This window comes from Polistes canadensis, unplaced genomic scaffold (genome assembly GCF_001313835.1).
Source record: "Polistes canadensis isolate GaletaPanama2010 unplaced genomic scaffold, ASM131383v1 scaffold_152, whole genome shotgun sequence".
Taxonomy (NCBI): domain Eukaryota; kingdom Metazoa; phylum Arthropoda; class Insecta; order Hymenoptera; family Vespidae; genus Polistes; species Polistes canadensis.
This window is the reverse complement of record NW_014569699.1, coordinates 349,148-373,293: the sequence shown is the minus strand read 5'-3', so window position 1 is coordinate 373,293 and position 24,146 is coordinate 349,148. Positions and strand designations below refer to the sequence as shown.

The following is a 24,146-nucleotide window of genomic DNA, read 5'->3' as shown; positions in this document are numbered from 1 at the left end:
TAAGGGACGAAACGTTCAACAAGATCAAATAAATTTGTTCATCAAAATTTATTAACTGTCTTCAATTTTCCCTTTGAAACTCATATATATTTTTTTTATTGTATTACTAAATATTATAAAGTATTAACCCTTATCGGACGGAACCTTGTTACACCTTATTTGTCGTTTTATCTATTAACACGTCTTTTGTTATCTAATAAATAGCAAACGTTTAATAGGGTAAAAACTATAATATCTCATTGTAGGTGATATACGTCCAATAAGAGTTAAGATTAAAGTTTTGTTTTTATTAATAACTATACTTGTGAGCTTCTGGTATATCAGGATCTATTTGAAGAACGGAAGACATTAAGGTAGAAAGATTTTTTCCACCATTAAATTCACCAATACGTGCCCCTTTAATAGCGATAACAGGATGATTATTTCCATTAAATTTTTCAGCTTCTGAGCCCCATAAACTCAAACATATCTACATTATATTAACAATATTTTTACTATAATTTTACGTATTATATATAATATCCTTTCTTTTATAATAATAAATCTTTTACCATAGTATTACTTTCATCGATTAAAGTAATATCTCTTTTTTTAAGTTCTCTACCCGTGTTTCGTGCTTTCAGCATTTGTATTTCTTCGCAAGATTTCACAATTCCCAAAACATCTGTAATATAGCAATAGATATATGTATTTAGTATCAAACAAATCGATATTAATTATGTAAGTATAGAAATATTAACGTCTTACCTATGATATCATTTTTTTCTTTAATTTCTATATTGTTTATTGGTATAAAATCAAATTGAATCCTTGGAATACTATTAGCTTCATCGTAACATGGAATTACTTCAGTTTCTGAAGTCATACACATCTCATAATCATTCTTCAAAGTGCTGTATTGTTTATTCGCTGCTTTTAGATTACATCGCGAGATGTAATAAATTTGTCCAGCCTATAGTTAAGAAACAAAGATAAAATTATAGCTTTAGGTAAAAAAATCTTTGAACAGATATATTAGTCATACACACATTTATCATATCATAAAATTTATCGCATTGATCTTTGAATGCTGTACATCTTATTTCACCGCTCTCGTCGATCAAATCACAAGAAAATAATTTTCCTTCGCCTCGAGAATTGGACCACGTTATGATATTAGATTTGCTAGTAACTCTTGCTTTGATAATCCACCTATAATAAGATTAATTAAAACGTAAATAATATATTATAATATATTTTAAATATATATACAATACTATATCGATACGGCTTACTTATTTTGATATGGGCTTAATGCAACAATAGGAGTTGTAGTTATTTCAGATGCATGATCAGAAGAACTACTTTTTGAAACTGTAATTAAATGAAATATCATAATGTAACAAAATGAATAATATTTTTAATAAATTACTATTAAAAAACTTACAACTGGAGGGTGTTGGTATAGGCTTTTTTACAGTTTGTGATTTCATAGATTCTGCATCTCCATTAGCATTGTTATCAATATTTACGGGATTTCCTATTTTAGAACCAACTTGTTCGCCAGGAACTTTTACATCGATGCTCAATATCACCATCACACGTCTATTTAAATATATATAAATCAATAATAATTACATTCTTTTTAATAAAATAACATCAAAATAGGTAAAGATTAATACTTACTTTTGTTTTCCGCTATTATTGACCACACTTACAGCATATCTATTAACCTGGCATATAGAAAAATCAGTCAACTCCGTTATCTTCGAATTTAATTGTGTGGCTAACATAGTAAAAGAATTAACTCTCTTGCCATCAGAAACTAATAATCTGTAACGTTCTCCAGTGTTTTGACCAATTAACTTTTTATGACCCTAAATTTAAAAAATAATATAATATTATTTTGGTATACAGCGTACATATACAATAAATATTTACAATATTTATTAGAATATATACAGATGTTCTAAAAATATAACCAAGAATAATTAATTATTAATAGATTTATATATATAATAAAACGGTAATTCATTTTCTTACTAGTATTTGAATAATTGGGTTGTCAATATCGTCGCCTGCCATGATTTTCTAAAGAAACGTAAAACGCATTATCAAACATTGTTGACATGCATAAAATATTAAATGTTCAAACATGATACAATAATATCGTAGCAAAAAATTATATATTTATTATACTTACATCTAAAGCTCCTTCCGTTAAAGGAATCATGTTTATTTTCTAGATATATATTAGAATGTATAGAAAATCAAATCACAAAATAATCCTTAGTTTCACCAAAGTACTACGTTACAAATCTTTAAAGTTATTATATTGTGCAATACACAATTATACCAGTAAATAATCTATTTAAAAAAAATTAAATAACAATAATGATAAACATGACTAATAAATATTAATACCAGTTATCAGTACATACTTATTAGAAATTTCAATATAAGGCATACATTTCGCTCAGCAAATTACGTTGTATTATATCAGATTGTGTTACTAGGTGCAGCCGGTAATATTTCCCGCCTATTACGTTTAGTTACCAACATAAATATTTGAAATGTTTTCAACAAAATACCTAGGATATACATCAGAATTATTTTTTTGTTAAATGAATTGTATTTTTTCTAAAACTCTTAAATAAATAACCTTTTGTTTTTTTACATTTCCCTACTATAATTATTTATATTACAATGAAGTAATATTTATATTAGATTATCTCCCAAAAAACAAGAAAAAATATTAAAAATAAAAAATTAGCTAACTTCTTTAGTAAAATGTTTAGTTAATTACTGTACTTTTTCAATTTCGTTGGTTGGTATAACTTCTATCCTAATAAACCAATTGACCTAACTTTACCAGAGAAGAAGTAAAAACGTAGGCATTTATTTTATTACAAGCTTTAACGAAGTGTGTCTTGTTTGAATTTAGGTGTGAAGCCGGTTTCTTTTTTATTAAAATTCATAAATAAAATAGGCATCATATTAATTATGTCTCGTTCAAATTTTCGCATTAAAGTCGATTTATCGAGATATTATCAAGATATTCGACAAGTTTGTTGGATGTTTATTGATGGAACGAAAATTTTATCAATTTCTGATATGAAGAAACATATAAATAAATTATTTAACATTAGTGAACCTTATCATTTGTGTTTAAATAATACTGAATATTTACCACCTTCTGAAGATGCTAGAATAGTAAAAGAAAATGAAACAATTGTGTAAGTATATATTTGTTTTTATTAATTATCCTACAATGTTATTCAGAGAATAAAATAATAGTTAATATATGTGGTCATAGCGTTGTACCAGGTAGTGGTTTGGACAATGAAGTAGAATCTGTTGCGAATGTTGTATTAGCTTCTGTACAAGATAAAAACATTAGCAGTAAGAAAGAGAATATAACATGCAATCATAAAGAAACGCAATCATTAGAATGTGTTAAGGAAGTAACAACAGTTCCTACGAAAAAAAACGAACTTCTTCGAACTGATGAGGTTTCTGACTTTAAAAATGGTTTGAATTTTTATATATATATTTATTATTTTTAAATTGATTTTGTAATACATAATTAAAATTACAGATTTGTCATCTATGGATGATGCAACATTCCATAGCTTAATAAATGATACAGAGGATAATTATAGTACAGATTCTAAAACAATGAACAGTACTATTAAAGAAGATTATTGTTACGTAGAGAAAGAAGAAACTTCTAACAGTAAACGTAAAAGAGTACGACATAGAAAAGGAAAGAAAAATAAAGACATATCAAGTGTAACAAAAGATACCAATGACGATAACGTTAAAACAAAGAAACCTAAGGTAGTCGATTCTCTTGTTTTGTCATCGGGAAAGCATATAAGATTTGATACGACTGAAATAAATGAAAATCTACAAAATCAACAGTGTGTGATAGAACCTACGTTATCGAAACTCTTTGACTTGAGGAACAGTTCTACTCCTCTTACGTTTCATAATCAAAAAATTAAAGAAGAAATTAATACGCAGAAAAATATATCTAATATTGAAAAAGATGATACTAATATTTCTAATGAAAAAGAAAACGAATCGTTGAATAATAATCTTGAAAAAAATACATCCAACAAAGAAAGTAATGTCTATATTAAAAATCAAACGTTTTCTGATGTTGAACCTGAACAATGTGTTCCTGTAAAAATGCACGAATTAGAAACTTTTGATATTATTGGATTCAAAGTAAATATTAGGTGTTAACGTTATTGCGTTAATTTATTAAATACTTTTATTCTATATATGTTAAATTATGTTTTACAGATGTTAACAATTGGACCAGATTACACTCCAGAAGTATCTCAAATGATTGTAGCGCAGGTGATTTCGTGTGATCAAATATCTAGTTCATTAACTCTGAAAATAATCAGTAAGTATCGATAATTTTAGTTACTTATTTCAGGAATTTTCAAGTCGTTTTAAAATTAATCACGAGTTAATCCTTTATCAATTGCAATTTTCAGAAGGATTAGATCAAATTTATGATGATAATGTCCCTGTGGGAAAGTTTAATATTTCCGAAGAAGAAACTAATAAAAAAACACCGATTATTTTAAATCTAAGCTATTCTAAAATGATTGATCTGTGTATTATAAAAAAACTATCTTATTAACACAACGTAGCTTGTTAAGAAATTTATATTAATTATATTTTATATTTTAACGTTCCTGATTTTAAAAAATAAGTAATATCTTTTTTATATTAGTTTTTCGTAAAGTTTACTGTTCTTTTTATTATATTTAGTCTAGCAGTTCATGCAGCTTCATGTGATAAGAATTATTTTATTAGTGATTATCGAGCAATAATGTTTCAAATCGTTATATCTATTTCCAATTTTAATTTTCTTTTAATGGTTTGAAAAATAAATTGTTATAATATTAATTAAGATTCACCAAACTGCTTTTAATAATACAGCTTTTGTTGCACTAAAAATTATTAAATTGAAATACAATGACTGATTTTTACATATTTTTTTAAATTAAAATTGTATCCAGTCAGAGACAAAAGTAAGAGAACAGTAACTAGAGATAGTTAAATAAAAAAGGAAAGCGCGTTTATAAATTCTCTACAGAGCGGATAAGTAACTAGAATAGAGAGTTCGATTGCAACAGTTTTTTCACCTGTTTCTAGTGACAAATTCCGTGATGGTGCTACAAGTATTATTTGGAATTGTCCAATAAATGGCACCACAGCAGATAACTCAGAACATTTCTAATAATCATATATTCCGTGGGTCAATAGAAGGGTATATACGGTATCATACATGCATACATACGGAAATAAGCAAGGAAAGGGAAAAGTTAGTTGGTAGATAGTGAAAAACCATAAAATAAATTAACATACACGAGGAGGATATTCGCACTTTTAGATTCGTGCATTTAAACAATGGGAATTATAAACTATGACAATGAGTCATACGACAATTAATGATTTCTCACGAAAATTAAATTCGTGTTGTTATTTAAACCTCAAGAAAAAGTCGACCGGCACGAGGAAAACTTCAAGGCGTTGGCATTGCTGCGTTCCCTGACAAATTGTAAAACCAATTCTAGTTTATACGAATTAGAAATATATATACATATATATATGTATATCTATACATATATATATATATAAATATATAAAAAGAAAAAGAAAAAAGAAAGAGAGAAAGAGAGAGAAAAAGAGAAAGAAAGAGATAGAGAGACAGACATAGAGATATTGACAACGATTACGTTATTTTTAAGTATTATTATAACAGTGTATTTATCTGTCGCGAAAAATAAATGAAAATAGAAAGAAAGAGAGAGAAAAAGATTTATAGTTTGACAAGGATACGTTTTTGGTAGTGTATGGGGTGCACGTTAGCATCGAAATGAATCAATGGGATAGAACAATGTGTATTATGCATTTGATACGTTTTGTCAGCTGATCAGAGTGTTTTTAACGAGATGTGAACAACTAGGAAATATTAGATTCAGTTTTGCTCTGCATTCTGTTATTATCATCACACATATTCGCCTGAACATTTTTTCTAAGCTAAGGAACAGGAAGAAGACAACACTAAACTGTAGAGGATCTTTTGTAGAAAATAAAGAAAGGAACAAAAAAAAATAATAAGGAAGGAAAGAAGGAAAGAAGGGAGGAATAATTAAAGACTAAAAGAAAGACTTAAAAGAAAGATAAAAAGAAATGGGGAACAAAAACAGTTGCTGTGTTTATTCCAGTCCTCAAGTTGGACGTAAGGAATTAACAGTCGAAGGTGTCACAAGAGGCCTTGAAGAACATCTTCCAGAAGGTGGTATCAGTGTTAATAATTTACAGCACATTAGCGAACGAGAACCTGAAGACTGGGACTCTGATCCGTCGCTGCATCCCTGTGCTGGAACTATTTTCATGGAACGCTCTAAACAAGCTATCGAAAGTAAGTTAATCTGTTTATATTGTTTTTGTTGAAATTATCTGATAACCGAGTTATGATTTATAAAGAAATTTTATTCTATTGAATGATATTAATAATAATTATTATTTTATTTCTTTCTTATAGATGGTATGGTAAGGAAAAAAAGTCAACATCAAATAGCAGACACAAGGCCTCTCAAAAAAAGTAGCAGTTGTAGTACCATATACTTGGACGATAGCACCGTTTCTCAACCTAATCTAAAAAATACAGTGAAATGTGTTGCCTTAGCTGTTTATTATCATATTAAAAATAGAACTTCACACAGACAAATTGATATATTCGATGAAAAATTACATCCTTTAACGGTGAGTTCTTAAAAATCATTTTTTCTTCTTTATTATCGGTCGTATAATAAAAATTTTTTACAATGATTCTATTTATTATTTATAGAGGGACGGTGTTGCGGATGATTATGATAAGCATAATCCAGAGCACAAACAGATTTATAAATTTGTAAGGACTCTATTTAATGCTGCTCAATTGACAGCTGAATGTGCCATCATAACGTTAGTCTACCTTGAACGACTACTTACTTATGCAGAAATAGATATAACACCAGCTAACTGGAAACGTATTGTACTTGGAGCTATTTTATTAGCCTCTAAAGTATGGGATGATCAGGCTGTGTGGAATGTAGATTATTGTCAAATTTTAAAAGATATTACCGTTGAAGATATGTAAGTATTTTTTAACTATATTTTGTATATTTCAATAGTATTTTTTTTAATTTTTCTTTCAGCAATACTGAAGGTATTTCAAAAAGTACTGCATGTTTTATTTTTATTTATTATTTAAAATATTTATTTAATAGTTACTACAGAATATTGAGAATACAATATTTATATATTTTTTTTAAATTAGATACGTCTATGTTAAAATATTTATAAAAATTTGATCATTTCTTTTTTTATAGGAACGAATTAGAGAGGCAATTTTTGGAAATGTTACAGTTTAACATAAACGTTCCTTCAAGTGTGTATGCTAAGTACTATTTTGATTTACGCACACTTGCAGAAGCAAATGAATTAACATTCCCTAGTGAGCCACTTAGTAAGGAAAAAGCGCAGAAATTAGAAGCTATGTCCAGAGTCTACGAAGATAAGGTAACAGCTGAAGTCCTACGTACTGGTATTAAAAAGTGGTATAGTTTAGATAATGTATGCATAGGAGGACCTAGACGTAGTATTGCTATTTTATCCTAAATAAAATATTTCAATATACAAGAACATGCAAATACATTGACATTCTAAATTTAGAGAATTCAGGAAGATTTTGTGTAAGTTTTTATAGCAATTAGTCTTTATAAAGTTCGTAGATATAAAAGTAACAAAAACTTTGTAACAAATTTATTATCCTGTAATTTGCATACAGGACTCCTTTTAATATTATCAGGAATAAAAAAAAAAGGAGATTCCATTGATATCGGATAGCTTTTTTATTGAAATATTTTATCTGTCTTCAATTCTCGCTGTTAAATAACTTTAATATATTATTATCTTTGATCGGTAATTAATTTTATTTATTATAACATTTCAAATCACAAGATGATAATGTATATATATTATTTTGATTTATTATTTAACGCAAGCGAATATAAATATTGCCTAAAATGAAAAATTGACAAACTTTGGCTATCAATGACACGCTTAAAATCCATTTTAATAAAACAGATTTTAACGAATAGAATGCTGTTATAATTTACTTTTTTTAAATATATACAAATGTTAACATTTTTCACATTCTTTTAATTGCGTCATTTGATAAGTTTATTTTTCTGTGAAAGTTGAATGATCAATGTGTTCATGGGCATAGTTAAAATACATAGAAATATTTGCTGAACTATTTTGCTTTTCTATCAACATTGAAGCAAAAATGAGACAACATTTACATAATTTATTAACGTGAAAAGTAAAAATAGTAATCCCATTTATTGATTATTGTTTCAAAACTATTATTATTATATTTTACACAAAAAGTTAGATCATCGACCTGGGACTGTAATAAGAGTGAGCAATATAAAATAATATAATATAATATAAGATACACTAATGTAAAAGGGTGCCCATCAAAAGCGACAAGCAGTGAGGGGAAAAAAGAAAAAAAAAGGAGTATTAACTTAATTAGTAATCTTCTTATTAAAGGAAATAACATGTGATATATATTAGTCAACTGTTATTCATCATCCAAAGCAGTTAATATATTGACTGAATTACATAAGGGCTAAACATTTCTGGCTGATATATATTAAAAAAACAAAAACAAAAACAAAAAAAGTAATGTAAAATGGAAAGATAGAGTGCAATTGGGATTTTAATACGAGTCATTATATTTCATTTAAGATAGAAAATTAAATATTTCACATATTGTAATAAGGTCACACCGTTAAGGGGAAAAGAAAAAAAAATCATGAAAAAGCCAAAGCCATGTCACATCTAACTATCTTAAATATACTGTAGAGTATCTTGTGCATATCTAGACGTATTGGAAATCTATATCTATACATCTACGTTAATGTAGAAGAAGGTATATATGAATCATGTATATGTATAAATACATACGCGCGTGCATTTTCTTATAAAATTATTATTATACAATTGCCATTTATGCTTTGTGATTTTTCGTATAAGAAAATGTTCATAAGGGCCAATCAAATTGTTTTTTTTTTTTATATATTGGCTTTAATCGACGGGGGATAGATAATCAAATTACAATGTTAACGAATATTAATAACTAATTTCACAATTGACTTTTGTTATCATTTTGTATTACTGCGATACAAAAAGTTATCGTTTGCACACTGTATTTTATAGGGACAAGTATTATTATTATTATCATCTAAATATTTTTATCTTCCAAGAGAAATAATTTTTCCAAGCGATTTCATTTGTTCGTTAAAAATATATAGTTGTTCATAAAGTGAGTCGTGCTTATATATATTTTGCATGACTAAAAATTCTGTCTTTTTTTTTTTTTTAATTATTATAACTTATATATTTAATTGTATAAAATATCCTAGCTCATTTATGAATGCGCAACATTAAAAACCTTTTTTATTTCTTTATTTACAAAAGACTATTTATAATCATTTATCATCTTAAATGCATATTCACGATTCACAAAATACAGGACGTATCTTCCAGAATATTTCAGTTCGTTTGTTTATTGCTTGGTTTATACATGAGACACCACCTCTAATCAATAAACTATCAGATACATTTTTACAGATGCTCGCTCTTTCTTCTTCGTATTTTCACATTATTTAATTTTACTTATTTATTTTTAATTAAAAACAAATATAAAAAACTAAAACTATATATAGATGTAATGATTTTAACTTATGATACAGTTCCAAACATGAATGTAATTGAACGATATTATTGTGCGTATCATATTTATTATTATGTAACATATTGCACATACAGATCTCATTAAATGAAAATCATTCCATTGCGATATATAAAATAAAATAATTTCTTTTTCAAGTTGTATAGCTAACGAAAATACAGATGCAATAAGAAATCTTTTGTGCATAAAATAGATACGTTAAAAAAAAACTTCAAACTTGCAAATCCTAGTAGTAAGTTCTCTATTCAAATTTCTGTGATTATATTTTTCTTACACAGAAGATGATCTAGATATTAGATAATAATTATATTATAAATATATACGATTCAAGAGAGAAATAGGGAGAAAGTAAATATTTAATCAACAGTTATTAAAAACACATTCGTTCATGGCAAAAAATATCATTGAAAAGAATTTTGTAAAAGAATATTTAATATGTTAGTGCATTTAGTTGTTATCAACACACAATGATAAATTTTGTTAAGAAATATTGAAATTGCGATGCATTTTCAAATAATAATACCGAGCTACGTGTCTTGTCTTTCAAAGTGTAGATAAAGAAAAAATGTCCATCGTTTGAAAGTAAAATAATTTCTATGTATGAAAGAAAGAAAGAAAGAAACAGAAAAAATGTAATTAATATTTAAGATATGATGACGGAGACGTGGATATGTTATTTTCTTAGATGACTTTGTTTATTTCGCTGTACAATTAAAACATTATTATAACAAAATAGTATAATGTAAATACTCATACATATGTATAATATTACTCTTCATTCTTTATTTCTTTTTGATGTAAGATGTTGCAGTTTGTATTAAAAATTTAAAAATATTTTTATTTAAATTGTAACACCAAATTTTTATTATGCTGATATGAGAGAACAATTTTTCAATATTTATCGACTGCACCTATCGAACAAAAATTTTTCACTTATGTACTGGTGAATTTATGTAGTATATATATCATTACTATATTGTATAATTATCCTACAATTTTATAATAACAGCTTGTATAAGTGCATATAATGTTATTTATATTTAAATATTGTGTTGGCAACTAAGTGATTGCGAAAAAAATTCGCAGTCACTTAGTTGCCAACACAATAGTTTAAACACTATATTAATGATAGCATACAAGTAAGCTCCATAGTAAATCCATTTGTATAAAATTGTCCACAATATAATAAGCCCATTAATGATTAATAATAAAATAACTGTATATAAATGTGCAGAATATTCCCAAAGTTGAAGAACTGAATAATTACGAAATAAAATTTTTATTCGTTTGTACTATTATTATTATTATATATAAATAGATTTTTCATTATAGATTGCATAGTTTTAGTGTAATTATTTAGATACATAAATTAACGATTAAATTTATATTAAATTAAAATTTTAAGATAAATTTGGGAACAAAAATTAGCTAACACATTTGTTCTATTTCATTTAACATATTTTTTTTGTTTTTAAATTCATCAGATTAGAATAATTATACCATAATGATTTTCATCATATAAATATTACAGAAAGGAGTAGGCAATATTTTCATAATATTCCTTAGAAAAAAACAGTAAAGAAAATTTTGAAAAAGACTTGTAAACTTAATTAATTAAAATTTAATACGACGATAAATTTCACATATGACCAATAACAACTTAACTCTACCGTTTGTTATTGCTTTACTTATGTAATAAAATCATTTGAAATTTTATACTTATGAAATAGACTCATAAATATAAGGATAGTCTTATTGTATGATTGGATAATATATATGTGTGTGCGTGTATATAAAAATGGATACTCTTTAATCCGAAGTTCCATTAGACTTATGGAGTACCGTTACAGAGTATATAATTACAGCTTATTATTATTTTTATATTTTATTAAAAGAAACAAAATCATAATATTATAATAGAAATATAGTGCAATGAGACTGTCGAATTTAATACGTAAAGTTTGAAAACATTTACAGCGTACTTTCTTTCTCTCTCTCTCCGCATTATATAATAATGTGTAACATGGAGCTAAAGAATCTTAATATAAGCATATATAGGTGTAACATATCTCAAATTTTTGGTCCAGATATATAAACTCTTTAGTTCCTCGATACAATTAAACAAGGATAATATTTTTATTATAACAAAGAGAAGAATTGGTTATCGTTTGCATGGACTCATACGACTTAATGATGATAATAGAATTGTAATTGAAATATTAACCAGGCCAAAATAATATCTATGACACCACAATGTATAACAAAGGAGATCGGGTCATATTACCTGATCTACATCTTCATTTTCTGAAGACATAGAACTTATAAAATTTCTAGTACAACTATTTTTATAAATAGAAAAAGGGGTTCAGTATAAAGACAATCTCGAATGAAGTCTTGTTGCGTCCTGTAAATAAATTGCTATGCTAAATTTATATATATCTATGATTCGTAAGATATTAATTATATAAACCGGAATCGCTTTACTAGAATTAGTTGCACAGTGTTTATACTTGAGTTAAAAGATACTATTAAAGTATCCGCTTTCTCAAGTCTTCCATCCTAAATAACTACAGTCCTATATTTTATTTAGTACTTTATTCGACACAGAGAAAAAGATAATTAAAAAAAGAAAACAAAAACATTTTGCTAACGTATTATGGCCAATACTCTGAAAATGTGAAGTTGTGATATATAGACATATTAATTAATGAAACTTGTATATTCTTACTTTAATGAGACTTGTAATGAATATAATCATGTATAAGTATATCGTAAATCATTTTACTGTCTAAAATTATCTATTGGGTTGGTAACTAAGTGAGTGCGGTAATTTTAATAATAATCTATCGACAAAATCCGCAATCACTTAGTTGCAAATTCAATAACTATCCAAGAATGTACATTTTTCATTGGATTTTCATTTTAACATAAAAAAGAAAGAAACAAACATGCATTGTTCTCTAAAAATGTTTTACATTATATCTATTTTCTTTCTCTTCCTACACTACCTTTTTCTTCTTTTGTTACAAATATTTAAAAAATTAAAAAATATATATTATTTCTGTAACATATTGCAAAATATTTCATTTTTCTTAACAAAGCGTTTTTTTCTTTTTGCCTATTATTTATAATTCAAATTAAATTTGTATTAAAGGTGCGCATCTCTATATTTGAATATTTATATAATTTTTAAATATAATTAAAAGAACATTTATTTTAATTCAAATTTAAAATTTTGCCGCCAAATAAAGTGATCAGTTGCGACTCTTGTGGTGATTCAGACAACAATTGAATATAATTATATTGTAGTTTACCATCTTACAAAAATTATTCATACTCATTGAAATGTTAAAAATTGACAGTTCTGAAAAGTGACAATATAGCATACTGTGTCTTTGTTTCGTGTGAAATGAAATAATATTAAATTAATAATAATTTAAATCAATAACAAATTAAATAATTATTTTGGATAACGTTACTAATTAAATTCTTAATAATGATGCTTCATAAAATTAGTTCAAAATTGTGTCGTTTATGCGGTAAAGAAAAACAACAAGGTACAGATGTATTTAAAGATAAAGTTAAAGGTGCTGTACTAATTTCTATTATTAATAAATATTTCTCAAAAGAGGTAATTATTAACTATAGATATATTGATTAATTATCTATTTCATTAATTACTTGACAATTGTTAAGTAATTAATAAGTAATCTAGGTTATATCAGTTTAGATTATATTTATATATTTTATTTGTTTAGGTTATAAATATATCAACGTCAGATGTATTCTCAAAGTTTGTTTGTATGGATTGCGAACAGAAGATTTGTATATTCGATGAATTTTGTTTAATGGTTGCTAATGTACAAAAGCAATTAGCTGCCCCTTCTTTAGAAATTGACTTCGCTGAGGTATATATGTATAAATCACTTTTATATTTACTGTTATATATTTGTTATAAATGAATAATGTTTACACAGGATATGTTATGTCATTTGAAAGAAAATGATAGTGTTGAGAAATCTTCGATGAACAAACAGGATGCCAGGAAATCTATATGTCCTATATGTACAAAAAGTTTTAGATGTCAAGCGCATTTAGAAAGGCATAAACGCATACACACAGGACAGAGGCCTTTTATATGTACAGTATGTATATAATTATTATATATTACTTGCTATTATAAAATATACTTCATTTATTACAATGAACATTAATAAACATTTAATTAAAGATTTGTAGAATGTCTTTCAATCAGCAAGAAATACTCGTGAAACATATGGAAAGACACGAAGGAAAGAAACAATTTCAATGCGCTAATTGTCATCAATCGTTTCGCTATAAAGTATCTTTAAATTCACATATGATTAATTTTCATATGGATATGGATCAGTCACTTATACATGGTCATGTAATGGCTATCGATAGTAATTCTTTTACATGTTCAGAGTGTGGCAAACAATTTGTAACTAAGTACAAATTACAAAGACATTCGAGGTGTCATACCGGGGAAAGACCGTATCATTGTACATTTTGTACTAAGACATTTTCGCAAACAGGAAATTTGAAAGTACATCAAGTTAAATGTCATCAAATACCTGAATCGTTAACAGAGATAAGAGGGCAACCTCAGAATAATACTCAAGTTATAAATCGTGATATGTCAGCGCCTTTAAATAATTTTCACGCAGTATATATATCGGAAAGCGAAATACAAAAGACTATTAACGAGACTATAAATTCAACGAATCCTAGTACATCTTATCTTAATAAAATGTATGAAAATCCTCTTTATATAGACGACGAGATAGAGACAATGCTGGATCACGATCTCGGTCAATTGGAACAGAATAAATATACTAATAGTTCGCAAGATAAAGTATCTCTTTGTTTAAAACAACCAGAGACTCCTGAATTGTTGCATAGTTTATTATACGACGATTAATGTGTAATGATATTTAATATTATCTTTATAAAACTTTCTCTATACATTTTTTAATGTAATGCAATAATATACATTTTATTAGATATTTAAGTACGTGCTTATGCAATAATTTAGGACGCTACAAATACATCTAACGATGTATAATTATTAGAAAAAGAGAATGTATACATATAATGTGTAAGTATTTGTCTAATAAGTTTAATATCTAAACAATAGATTATAAAAGAGTTAGTAATTTAGTTTCAAAGGGAAATGTATGAGATAAGTATGGTATAGGAAGATCAAATCATAAATCAAGTCAAATTAAGGTAAATTTAGGCTGTAGTAGTTGTGTAGAAATAAAAAGATTAGTAGGATAGGTTGACACGAATAATTTAATTGAAACGATTGGATAATATAAAGAGAAATTTTTATTTTGTTATTTCTATTTTATATATATATATATATATTTTATTTTATTTACACTTGTTACACGCGCGCGCGCGTGTTCTTGAATATTTATTTATTATTTTGGAATCTTGGAAAATATTATTGATATTGAGAAGCGATTGACTGAACTAATAATTTTCTATGCTTCATAAAAATTGTGTCTTTAATAATAATAATAATAATATAATAATAATAATACAATTGAATGTGTTAATAATAGTAAAAAAATATATATAAACGCGCAAGACAACAAAAGAACAGAAACAAAAAGAAAAGAAAAAATACCTTATTCGTATAATAAAATTTTAACTTTACATAAAAGAATAATTTAAAGAAGATTGGCATTACGAAAGCATGAAAACAGTGTTCGTTCATGCACAATTTATTAATTAGTTGCATCACAATTATATTAACAAATACATATTGATATCGTGTGTGATGATTTTCTTATAATTAAAGAGGATTTTATTCCTACAAGTTATCACAATTAAAATGATGTTCAGATCATAATTAAAAGTCAGTCAGGCAATATAAATTGGATATACTATTAAATTATTCAAATGTAGTGAACTTACAAACTATATATTAACATATTAATCAAATGCATATATATCGATACATTTATCCGTCATATTCTATGTTTTTACAATCTCTCTTTCTCCCCATAGAACATAAAAATTTAATAACAATGCTTTTTAAAAATTAAAATTTAAGGCACAGCCCCTCGCGGAATTTTGCGCCATTTTTCTGTTTTTTTTTTCTTTTCTTTAAACTACGAGTACGGAGCTGAAATTCATTATGATAAGAACACTGATATCATATACGCGGCACGGTACTTTTTTTTAATCTTTTACAATCTACAAGAAAAAAGATATTACAATCGTAAATGACATATTATATACTTGACTAATTCACATCATATCGTGAATACGTTTCAGGAAATTTTTTTCCTTTTTTGAATTTTTTCCTTTTCACAAATCTACAATTTCACTTTATTATTTCCAACGTAATTTAATTAATATATTAACTTAACTTAAATTTATTAACATATATAGAATAAAATATCGGATCACATTCTCACAGATACATCAATGGAGAATATTTAATTGGCCTGTATTTGTAGCATAAACCATTCCTTGGCCAGGTTGTGGTGCCCATCTTATACAATTTAAACTAACATATCCAGTACTTCCTGGAATATATAGCAACAGTTTTCTAATAAGCACCATATTTCTTTTATTATCTTTAATATCCAAATCAGTTCTTATGCTACGATGGCGCCAATCTTGATCCTGTCTATTGATGTCGTCATTGTTTGGTCTTGGATTACCAACATTATCAGTACCATGTACAAACTCATCCGTTCTATATGAATCACTGTGTTCGTTATAATATTCTGGGTCTATTTGTTCTACTATACATTGTTTTTCTTTAGTAGATTCTTTATCAGTGAGTTTGTAAATTAATGCCATTAGAAATCCTCTTGGACGAATTCTTTGCGATGCTAAACCAACTAAAAGATGTTGCTTTGTTGGTGACATTGATACAGATACAACTGTTTGATCTATTTTTGTCGAATAAATTTTTTCTCCTAAAGTTTCCCATTGCAAACTGTATATACCTGAAGTGTAACATTCACAGATTATGTAAAAGAAAAGAAGAAGAAAAAGAAACAAAAAAGCAATTGAAAGATAATGATTGATATGTTAATTACCTAAATTTGTCCCGATATTATGTGCTCCTGGCGATGACAGTAACGTTGTTATCATTTTTCCATCGGATGAAATATCAATACTTGCATCGTTATGAATCTTACATTCGTGGACAACAATATTTTTCTTTGCTAAAAATTCAGATTTTATTTATTTATATATCAAATATAAAAAGAGAAAATAATATTTAATATTTAAAAAAGATTATCTGCCTCACTTACGATCAGTTAGGTCTGGAATTTCACCGTTAGAAAAATCCCATGCTTGAACCCGATAAGTTTGAGTTTCAATGCTATTAACTGTCATAGTTACTGGTATGTGATGATCTGAAAAAATAAATAATATAAATATGCAGAATATCTACGCACACATAGACACACAATGAAACGTCCTAATCTATTTTTAAATATTTAACAACGATTATTATTATATATAATAGAATTAATATACCTCCAAGATCGATATCATCACTATCATCATTTCCAGTATCTTGTCCTCCACCACTTATTCCTCCTCCATCACCATCTCCGTCCCCGCCTCCACCACCTCCACCTCCGCCACTACCTCCTCTTCCAGTCATATTACTACTAGCATTTCTAGATGGTGGATAGTTAATACCAAATTCAGAATAACGCCCGAATGTACGATTACGCCACATAGCTTGTGCCAAAACTATTGGACTTAATATTTGATGCAGATTCTGCTAGAAATGCACAAAATTATAACATTATTTATTTATTATCGATTAATATTTTATTGGAATAATATTTTGTTGAAAAATGATCATTAACGTACCCTGGTTCTATTATGATATGGATATATCGAGCTTGGTCCAGGTTGATGATAATAATTATTATTATTACTATTATTATATTATTATTATTATTATTATTATTATTATTATTATTATTATTATTATTATTATTATTATTATTATTATTATTATTATTATTATTATTATTATTATTATTATTATTACTATTATTAATATTATTGTTATTGTTATTACCATTTCTTTCAACATCATTAGGAAAACTATCAATTAAGTATGGTGGAAGAATATGAGACGGAGTAATGTGTCTCCTTCTTTGACTTCCTGGCAAATTACGTAATTCATTCAATGGTATTCCATTTACTCGTATAACTGGAACATTTAATTCTTGTCTGCGAGATACTCCATTTCTATAAGATATTCTACGTCTAATACGATCCCTTTGAAGGTATCTATTAACATAGCCACGAAAAGGTGCTGAGACTCTCCTTATTATTGGTGGTGGCAAACCAGGTCCCTGATAACTCAACGGTCTTCTAGCATTTTGTTCGTTTTGAATAAGATTACTCCAATTTAATCTTTGATTTCTTTGTTCGTTTTCGTTTAAATACTGATTAAGTCCAATTGACGTATATTGCCAATAATTTCTAAGTCCTCTTCTATTAACAGTTGTATTACTAGCCTCGTGAGAACCACGTAACTCACGAGAACCATTATTTCTGTAGGTAATGCTATTACTTAAGGGATATAAATTACTTCGCCTTCTACTATTTTCTGTCGAGCTATCGGTACTAGTAGAACTATTGTTTTGAATCCTTTCAATAATATTCTGTATCTCAACAGACAATGCATGTTCCGATAAATTATTAGCAGTGCTTGTACCTGCTTGCTGAAACTCATGATTTTGAGTGGTAAAAGTAGCAGTGTTATCAGTATTTATAGAATTGTTAACATGTGAAGTTAGATGATTCAAATTTTGACGTTCTTCGTTAGTATTACTTTGCGATTCCGTATCAAGTTGTTGCGGATGAAAGAACAATCTTTTCAATCGTTCTGCCATGTTCTGACGATTTCTATTAGTTTGTAATGAAAAAAGATCTTCTGTGTTTGCTTGATTTATCTCAAGCGACGTTCTAGGATTTTCTGCATCGATATTTCTTTCAAAAATTTCTGTTTCGTCATTATTTTCCGATACTACTTGTACGTTGTTCCTCGAATTATATTCTTCCGTTTGTAAACGATTATCTAGATTATTACTTCGAGGTATTTCTGTCCTATTATTACTCTGAGACGAGAGATCAGAACCATACGGTCCATATTGACTAGACTCTAATTCTTGTCTCGTAGATACCAATTGAGCTAATAACAAATCCGTTAATTCTAATGCTAAGTGTAGTAAAAAATACATCTCTGTAAAAGGAAAAAAAAGAAAAAAGATTATAATTAAAATTGCATCATTATAAATTTATAAATTAATAAATTTTTCAAACTTACTATAGATTTGTTCGTAAAGCATATTACTTTGCGATCCATTTTCAGGTCTGTTCATTTGAATAAACTGCGTTAAACCTCCTACCATCAAACTAAGAACTTGTCTAAAATTAGACGAAAACTTATATCAAGATAATATACATATTTTAATAAAAAATCTCATGCAAATGATATTTTATATAATTATATAAATCTTACCTAGCTTGAAGACGAGTTGCCTCACGAATTTGTTCAATTTCTTCGTTTTCACTATTAAAAATATTGTCCATTTGATTGTTACTATCAAAACTCCTACTGATATTATTATTTTGAGCAAGAAATCTTTGTTGACGTACTAAAAATTCCAATCGAAGTATCATTACTTGTAAAAATTCTGAAGTACTTTGCACTTGGTTTCTTTCACTACTATTTTCATTGGATGTACTGTCGCATATGTTGGGAGGATTTCTACGCGAATGCCATGGCCTTCTTACATTTTCACGAGAACTACTTTCATTGCTTGAATGTGATCTGGAACCTCTTTTAGTTGCCAGTGGCGATAATCTTGAATTTCTATATATATATATATATATATATATANATTTATATTTATTATTTATATAAATGATTAAAATATTCTATAACAGATTAAATATTTACCTTAAGTACGTTCGTTGTCCATATTTAAGAATTCTTTGGAATATATGTGGTCTGTTTTGTGAATTGATATTATTTGACGACGATGACTCGGATTGTATTCTTTGATTTAAATTTTCCGAAATATTAGATGAATCTTCTATATTAGTATTAACGTATTCATTATTATTAGTGTTATTATTATTAAGTTGCGTATTTACATCTTCAGAAGAATACTCTACGTTATCACTTGTCTGCGCTGTTTCATTTGTAACAGAACTTGGATTATTTACTTGGTTATTAACTAAATGCGAAACGTTAGGTGTTTGAGAAGTTGCAGTAGTAATTGAAGAAATAGTTTGTAAATTAGATGCAATTCCAATATTAGAAACAAGACTTGAAATACTTGGTAACTGTACATTTCCATCGTTATTTGTTAAATTAGAATAAGTATGATCATTTATCGCATTATTTGTGTACTGTGAATTATCAGGAAGATTACAATTCTGACATTGCGAGAACAGATTGTCCAATATATTAGATAAATTATGCGTCTCCATATCACGTAATTCAGATTCGCTTGGTAATAAATTTGATAACCGTATGTTAGTAGAATTTTCTGTCTCATCGTTACTGTTACTATGATTTTGTGAATCACTATTGACAAATTTTGATGAACTTGTTATTCCTGTAGATGTTGAAGGTTGATTTTGATCACATACTTTAGTATTACCAGTCTCACTATTCTCTCTCTTAAAACTTTCTAAAAGAGTCTTGTTAAATTTTTTAGTAGATTCGCCTTGGGAATCTGTTGACATTGAAGAAGAATTCTGTCCAGAAGTCGAAGGCCTAGCGTTTGTACTTATATTAGATTGTCCTGCTGATGTTTCACGATTATTATTTTGTCCTTCAACTCGTACAGTTACGTGGAGCGAACGTATTTGATCTTGCAAGTCTTCCCACATTCTACGCACTTGCTGTAATTGGGCAATTTCTATTCTAGCTCTGTAAAAAATAGGTATAGACACAAAACATTATTTATTAATTTATTACTTTTTTATCTGACATGTTCATATGTATATGAATTAAACAAACATTTCATATCAAAGAAAGAATAGGAAATATTTCTGCATAGAGAACTTTGACATACCTACATAAACGTTGCATAGTATCTATCCGCCGTCCAAGAAGACGTATTCTAAGTCTAATTTCCAAAGGATGAAGACCGACATCTCGATTAAGGGATAATCTCCATCTTCTAAATCCTTCCCCGCCTATATCTCTAATATTAGCATTAGATTCATTCGTATTACGACTTAATCGTTCAGAACGAACATTATTACCTCTTAATTGATTTTCAGCTTGATTATTTTCTCTTTGTTGTTGATTTTCCGTTGAACTTTCACCTTCTGTTCTTTCTTTTTTTCGAGGTATATTTGTTTCTTGTGTATTAGTATCGTTGTTTGTGCTTGAATATTCTCTTTTCATTGATACGTTATTCGTATTCGCAGGAGGATTTACAGGTTGTTGTTGATGATGATTAATCGAACTACTGGAAGGATTAGCATCTGATACTGTACGTTGTACTAATCTTCTAAATTGACTTTCTTGTAAACTTCTGAATGGATATAATGGTGGTTGTTCGTAGCTTAAAGAATTAGCAGATGTCAGAGTTATTTGATTTCTATTAGAAAGCCTATTCTGAGCCCTTTGAATTATTTCATCGGATGTAAATCTTGTATGCGTTGGTTCAACGAGCGAAGATGTACGATTATTATTATTATAATTTCTATTGGACGAGTCTAATTGAATCCAACGACTAGTCCATCTTCTTGAATTAGAAGCATTACTCGTACTTGCTTCGTCAAGATTCGAATCTGAATTACTATTTTCTTCAAGAAGCCAATATCCATTCTCAGATTGTTCTCCACTATTTTCATCGTCCAAAGTTTCATCGTGCACATTTTCTGTATTATATACATGCTCGGAGCATAAATTTCGTACAATTTCATCGAATACTCTTCTTAATGAAGCGGAATTTCTATACAATGGAATAATTTCATTGAAACAAGTAAACACAAGAAAAACACAAATACATTAATTAAACATTATAATAAAATGAAATGAACTAATTACCTTTGTCTGTCTCTTGAGTCAGGTAATACCTCTGATGTATTAGGAGGATTTCTTGGCATTCTAACAGCTCTGAGATCAGATGCATTATTAAAGTTTTGTGTTCTTCTCGTATAACTATTCATCATTCTAAATTGACGAAGTGTTGTATCCCATAAATGATATCGTGGTATTGCTTCAGGATCTTGAATGCCTTCCAGTTGATTTCTATATTGTCATATAAAAATATTATATTTCATATGTTACAAATTTACAAGATGGTAATAAAAATGGAAAAATTCGTGGCTTTTATTGTATATATATATATATATTAAATCTACCAAAAAGTTCTGTTCAATGATGCAATCTCAAATTTCAACACGTATGAACGTGTTCGTTTTATCATTGTATTTCTATATATGTGTTCTTCTAAATTTATTGAAATCATTGTTTCAGTAAATATTAATATATAAATGTATTGTGTGTGTGTGTGAAAATGTATTATTTTATTTTAATTGAAAAACGGATAGAACTTTGCAGTAGACTAAATATATATATATTTATAAATTTTATAATTATAAAATAAAACAGATATTAAATTGAAGAAAGCCAAGAATTTATAAAATAATCTTAATATAATAGAATATACCTTATGATATACCTTAAAAGGGTTCTGTACGGTTGTTCTAAAGGAGGACGGTCTTTCTTTGGTCGATATGGTAAAATATTAGCGATACCTGTGATTAATTTTCTTCCAAGATTATCAAATGCTACATACCTATAAAATACATATTTTTTTATAGTATAATAAATTCGTTTAGATTCATTAAAAATATAAAAAATATAAAAGATATTTAAAATATTAATTAATAATTGCAGTTACCTCACTTTTTCTTGATCCGATCCTGTTGAAGCTACTGCAAAAGGTTCGGATTTGCTCCAGTCCCAAAAATGAATTTCATTGAAAGTTGCTATTGCGAGCAACTGTTCGGATGGATGGAATGCAAGAGATGCAATAACAGTATGACTTACAGCATTCCATATTTCGCTACCTCCCTAATTAAAATGACTATGTTATTTATTTCTAATTGTGATTTTTATTAATATTATATTATAAAATATTTAAAAAATGCAACTTACACTTAAATCCCATACACGAACTTGACCACCGAGGCAGCCAGAAGCTAATATTTGACTTGAAGATGGATGGAAAGCTATACACCATGGTGTACGTGGATGACCAGAAAGGGTTCTTATATTTTTTCCTGTCTTAACTTCTGTAATATATACATTGTGATTTCCATGTGTAGATGCTAGTTTAGTCCTAAAATATAATAATTCATTTCTAATTATATTAAATATCTTTCGATGAGAGAGAAAACAAAAATGACTTACCCATCAGGACTAAAGACCATTAAAAAAGTAGCTCTAGGAATCCCAGGTAGATCGCATTTCTATAAAAATAGAATTTAATAAGACAGTGTAATTATGATTACCAAAAACATAACTCGTTCTATAAATTTCTTTTGCAATATAAGTATGTTAAAATTATATAAAGTTAAATATAATAGTATACTTATACGTACCAACTCTCTATGACTCTTCAAAACAAGATTTGTTTCCGCTATAGATTCAAGTTCTCGTGCACTAGTTTTGTTTATACTATGAAGACCTAAATCTCTTAACATAAGGTTGCGTATCACATTCTGAGAAGGATTGCTATGCAGCAATATCGACCTTTTTTTGACTTTCCCCATTTATTACTGTTGTTTTGAGGATTCTATTAAAGGTGGTACGACAAAATATATATATATATTTTAATTAAGAACAAAAGAAGAATTTTAAAAATACAATTTGAATATAAATCAATCAATTTGAACTAAAACAATTAACACGTTCACTACAAATGTCACATATCTGTGACATACTAATTTCCATTGAGAACTTAGCATCATACATTTGTAATAATAGCAATCAAGTTCTGGGCTATGGTTGGAAAATCTTCACAACACAATAGCAAACGTGTTACAATTTTTAATTCGAATTAGATACTTTCAATTGCAATAAATTTTTAAGCAAATAAAGAACACGCGAAAGTAGTGATAATATTGATATTGATATTTTTAATTGTAGCTTTATTTAATAAATACATTCATTAAGCACCAAATTATACACCATTCATCCAAATGAACTATGTATATATATATATATGAACTATATATATATATATGTATACAGTTCGATTCTTCTTCCATTTTC

At 27.4% G+C, this 24,146-nt stretch overlaps 5 protein-coding genes across 5 annotated transcripts in view; 3 read left to right on the top strand and 2 right to left on the bottom strand.

Moving 5' to 3' along the window:
• The window catches only part of LOC106788749 (replication protein A 70 kDa DNA-binding subunit), a 4,420-nt gene extending 1,907 nt beyond the window's left edge, over positions 1–2,513 (bottom strand). Inside the window, exons 1-10 of the mRNA XM_014752293.1 lie at positions 2,421–2,513; positions 2,183–2,346; positions 2,023–2,070; positions 1,666–1,856; positions 1,427–1,584; positions 1,275–1,353; positions 1,029–1,191; positions 748–952; positions 552–664; positions 303–469 (exon numbers count right to left, since the gene is read on the bottom strand). Of these exons, the coding sequence (XP_014607779.1) occupies positions 303–469; positions 552–664; positions 748–952; positions 1,029–1,191; positions 1,275–1,353; positions 1,427–1,584; positions 1,666–1,856; positions 2,023–2,070; positions 2,183–2,212 (1,154 nt within the window). The 5' untranslated portion in view covers positions 2,213–2,346; positions 2,421–2,513. The remainder of the gene's footprint in view (positions 1–302; positions 470–551; positions 665–747; positions 953–1,028; positions 1,192–1,274; positions 1,354–1,426; positions 1,585–1,665; positions 1,857–2,022; positions 2,071–2,182; positions 2,347–2,420) is intronic.
• Positions 2,514–2,851: 338 nt separating this feature from the next.
• On the top strand, positions 2,852–4,644 carry LOC106788745. The gene is made up of 5 exons (XM_014752286.1): positions 2,852–3,215; positions 3,296–3,510; positions 3,578–4,212; positions 4,291–4,396; positions 4,491–4,644. Exons 1-5 carry the CDS (start codon positions 2,983–2,985, stop codon positions 4,637–4,639), a joined length of 1,338 nt encoding a protein of 445 aa, XP_014607772.1. The 5' UTR covers positions 2,852–2,982; the 3' UTR covers positions 4,640–4,644.
• A 1,014-nt stretch (positions 4,645–5,658) lies between these two features.
• LOC106788746 (cyclin-Y-like protein 1) lies at positions 5,659–7,995 on the top strand. Its single transcript, XM_014752288.1, has 4 exons — positions 5,659–6,430; positions 6,554–6,774; positions 6,860–7,146; positions 7,383–7,995. Exons 1-4 carry the CDS (start codon positions 6,199–6,201, stop codon positions 7,669–7,671), a joined length of 1,029 nt encoding a protein of 342 aa, XP_014607774.1. The 5' UTR covers positions 5,659–6,198; the 3' UTR covers positions 7,672–7,995.
• Positions 7,996–13,176: 5,181 nt separating this feature from the next.
• Positions 13,177–15,126, top strand: LOC106788736 (zinc finger protein 551-like). The gene is made up of 4 exons (XM_014752273.1): positions 13,177–13,445; positions 13,573–13,722; positions 13,792–13,959; positions 14,046–15,126. The coding sequence occupies exons 1-4, from the start codon at positions 13,311–13,313 to the stop codon at positions 14,754–14,756; spliced, it is 1,164 nt and encodes a 387-aa protein (XP_014607759.1). The 5' UTR covers positions 13,177–13,310; the 3' UTR covers positions 14,757–15,126.
• A 425-nt stretch (positions 15,127–15,551) lies between these two features.
• LOC106788728 (probable serine/threonine-protein kinase DDB_G0282963) overlaps positions 15,552–24,146 on the bottom strand; it is an 11,172-nt gene continuing 2,577 nt past the window's right edge. The window contains exons 3-18 of the mRNA XM_014752223.1: positions 23,474–23,667; positions 23,283–23,341; positions 23,028–23,211; positions 22,771–22,943; positions 22,537–22,665; positions 21,912–22,115; positions 20,926–21,816; positions 19,800–20,780; positions 19,359–19,712; positions 19,164–19,264; positions 17,863–19,079; positions 17,693–17,767; positions 17,348–17,597; positions 17,119–17,223; positions 16,900–17,028; positions 15,552–16,806 (exon numbers count right to left, since the gene is read on the bottom strand). Of these exons, the coding sequence (XP_014607709.1) occupies positions 16,274–16,806; positions 16,900–17,028; positions 17,119–17,223; positions 17,348–17,597; positions 17,693–17,767; positions 17,863–19,079; positions 19,164–19,264; positions 19,359–19,712; positions 19,800–20,780; positions 20,926–21,816; positions 21,912–22,115; positions 22,537–22,665; positions 22,771–22,943; positions 23,028–23,211; positions 23,283–23,341; positions 23,474–23,644 (5,556 nt within the window). The 5' untranslated portion in view covers positions 23,645–23,667 and the 3' untranslated portion in view covers positions 15,552–16,273. The remainder of the gene's footprint in view (positions 16,807–16,899; positions 17,029–17,118; positions 17,224–17,347; positions 17,598–17,692; positions 17,768–17,862; positions 19,080–19,163; positions 19,265–19,358; positions 19,713–19,799; positions 20,781–20,925; positions 21,817–21,911; positions 22,116–22,536; positions 22,666–22,770; positions 22,944–23,027; positions 23,212–23,282; positions 23,342–23,473; positions 23,668–24,146) is intronic.

Bases quoted from the DNA above. Each gene is read 5' to 3' on its own strand.
- LOC106788746 (XM_014752288.1), top strand. From the start codon at position 6,199: ATGGGGAACAAAAACAGTTGCTGTGTTTATTCCAGTCCTCAAGTTGGA. The intron at 6,431-6,553 runs GTAAGTTAATCT...TCTTTCTTATAG, and splicing joins CTCTAAACAAGCTATCGAAA to ATGGTATGGTAAGGAAAAAA. The intron at 6,775-6,859 runs GTGAGTTCTTAA...TATTATTTATAG, and splicing joins AAAAATTACATCCTTTAACG to AGGGACGGTGTTGCGGATGA.
- LOC106788745 (XM_014752286.1), top strand. From the start codon at position 2,983: ATGTCTCGTTCAAATTTTCGCATTAAAGTCGATTTATCGAGATATTAT. The intron at 3,511-3,577 runs GTTTGAATTTTT...TTAAAATTACAG, and splicing joins GGTTTCTGACTTTAAAAATG to ATTTGTCATCTATGGATGAT. The intron at 4,213-4,290 runs GTAAATATTAGG...TATGTTTTACAG, and splicing joins TTGATATTATTGGATTCAAA to ATGTTAACAATTGGACCAGA.
- LOC106788736 (XM_014752273.1), top strand. From the start codon at position 13,311: ATGATGCTTCATAAAATTAGTTCAAAATTGTGTCGTTTATGCGGTAAA. The intron at 13,723-13,791 runs GTATATATGTAT...ATGTTTACACAG, and splicing joins TAGAAATTGACTTCGCTGAG to GATATGTTATGTCATTTGAA. The intron at 13,960-14,045 runs GTATGTATATAA...ATTTAATTAAAG, and splicing joins AGAGGCCTTTTATATGTACA to ATTTGTAGAATGTCTTTCAA.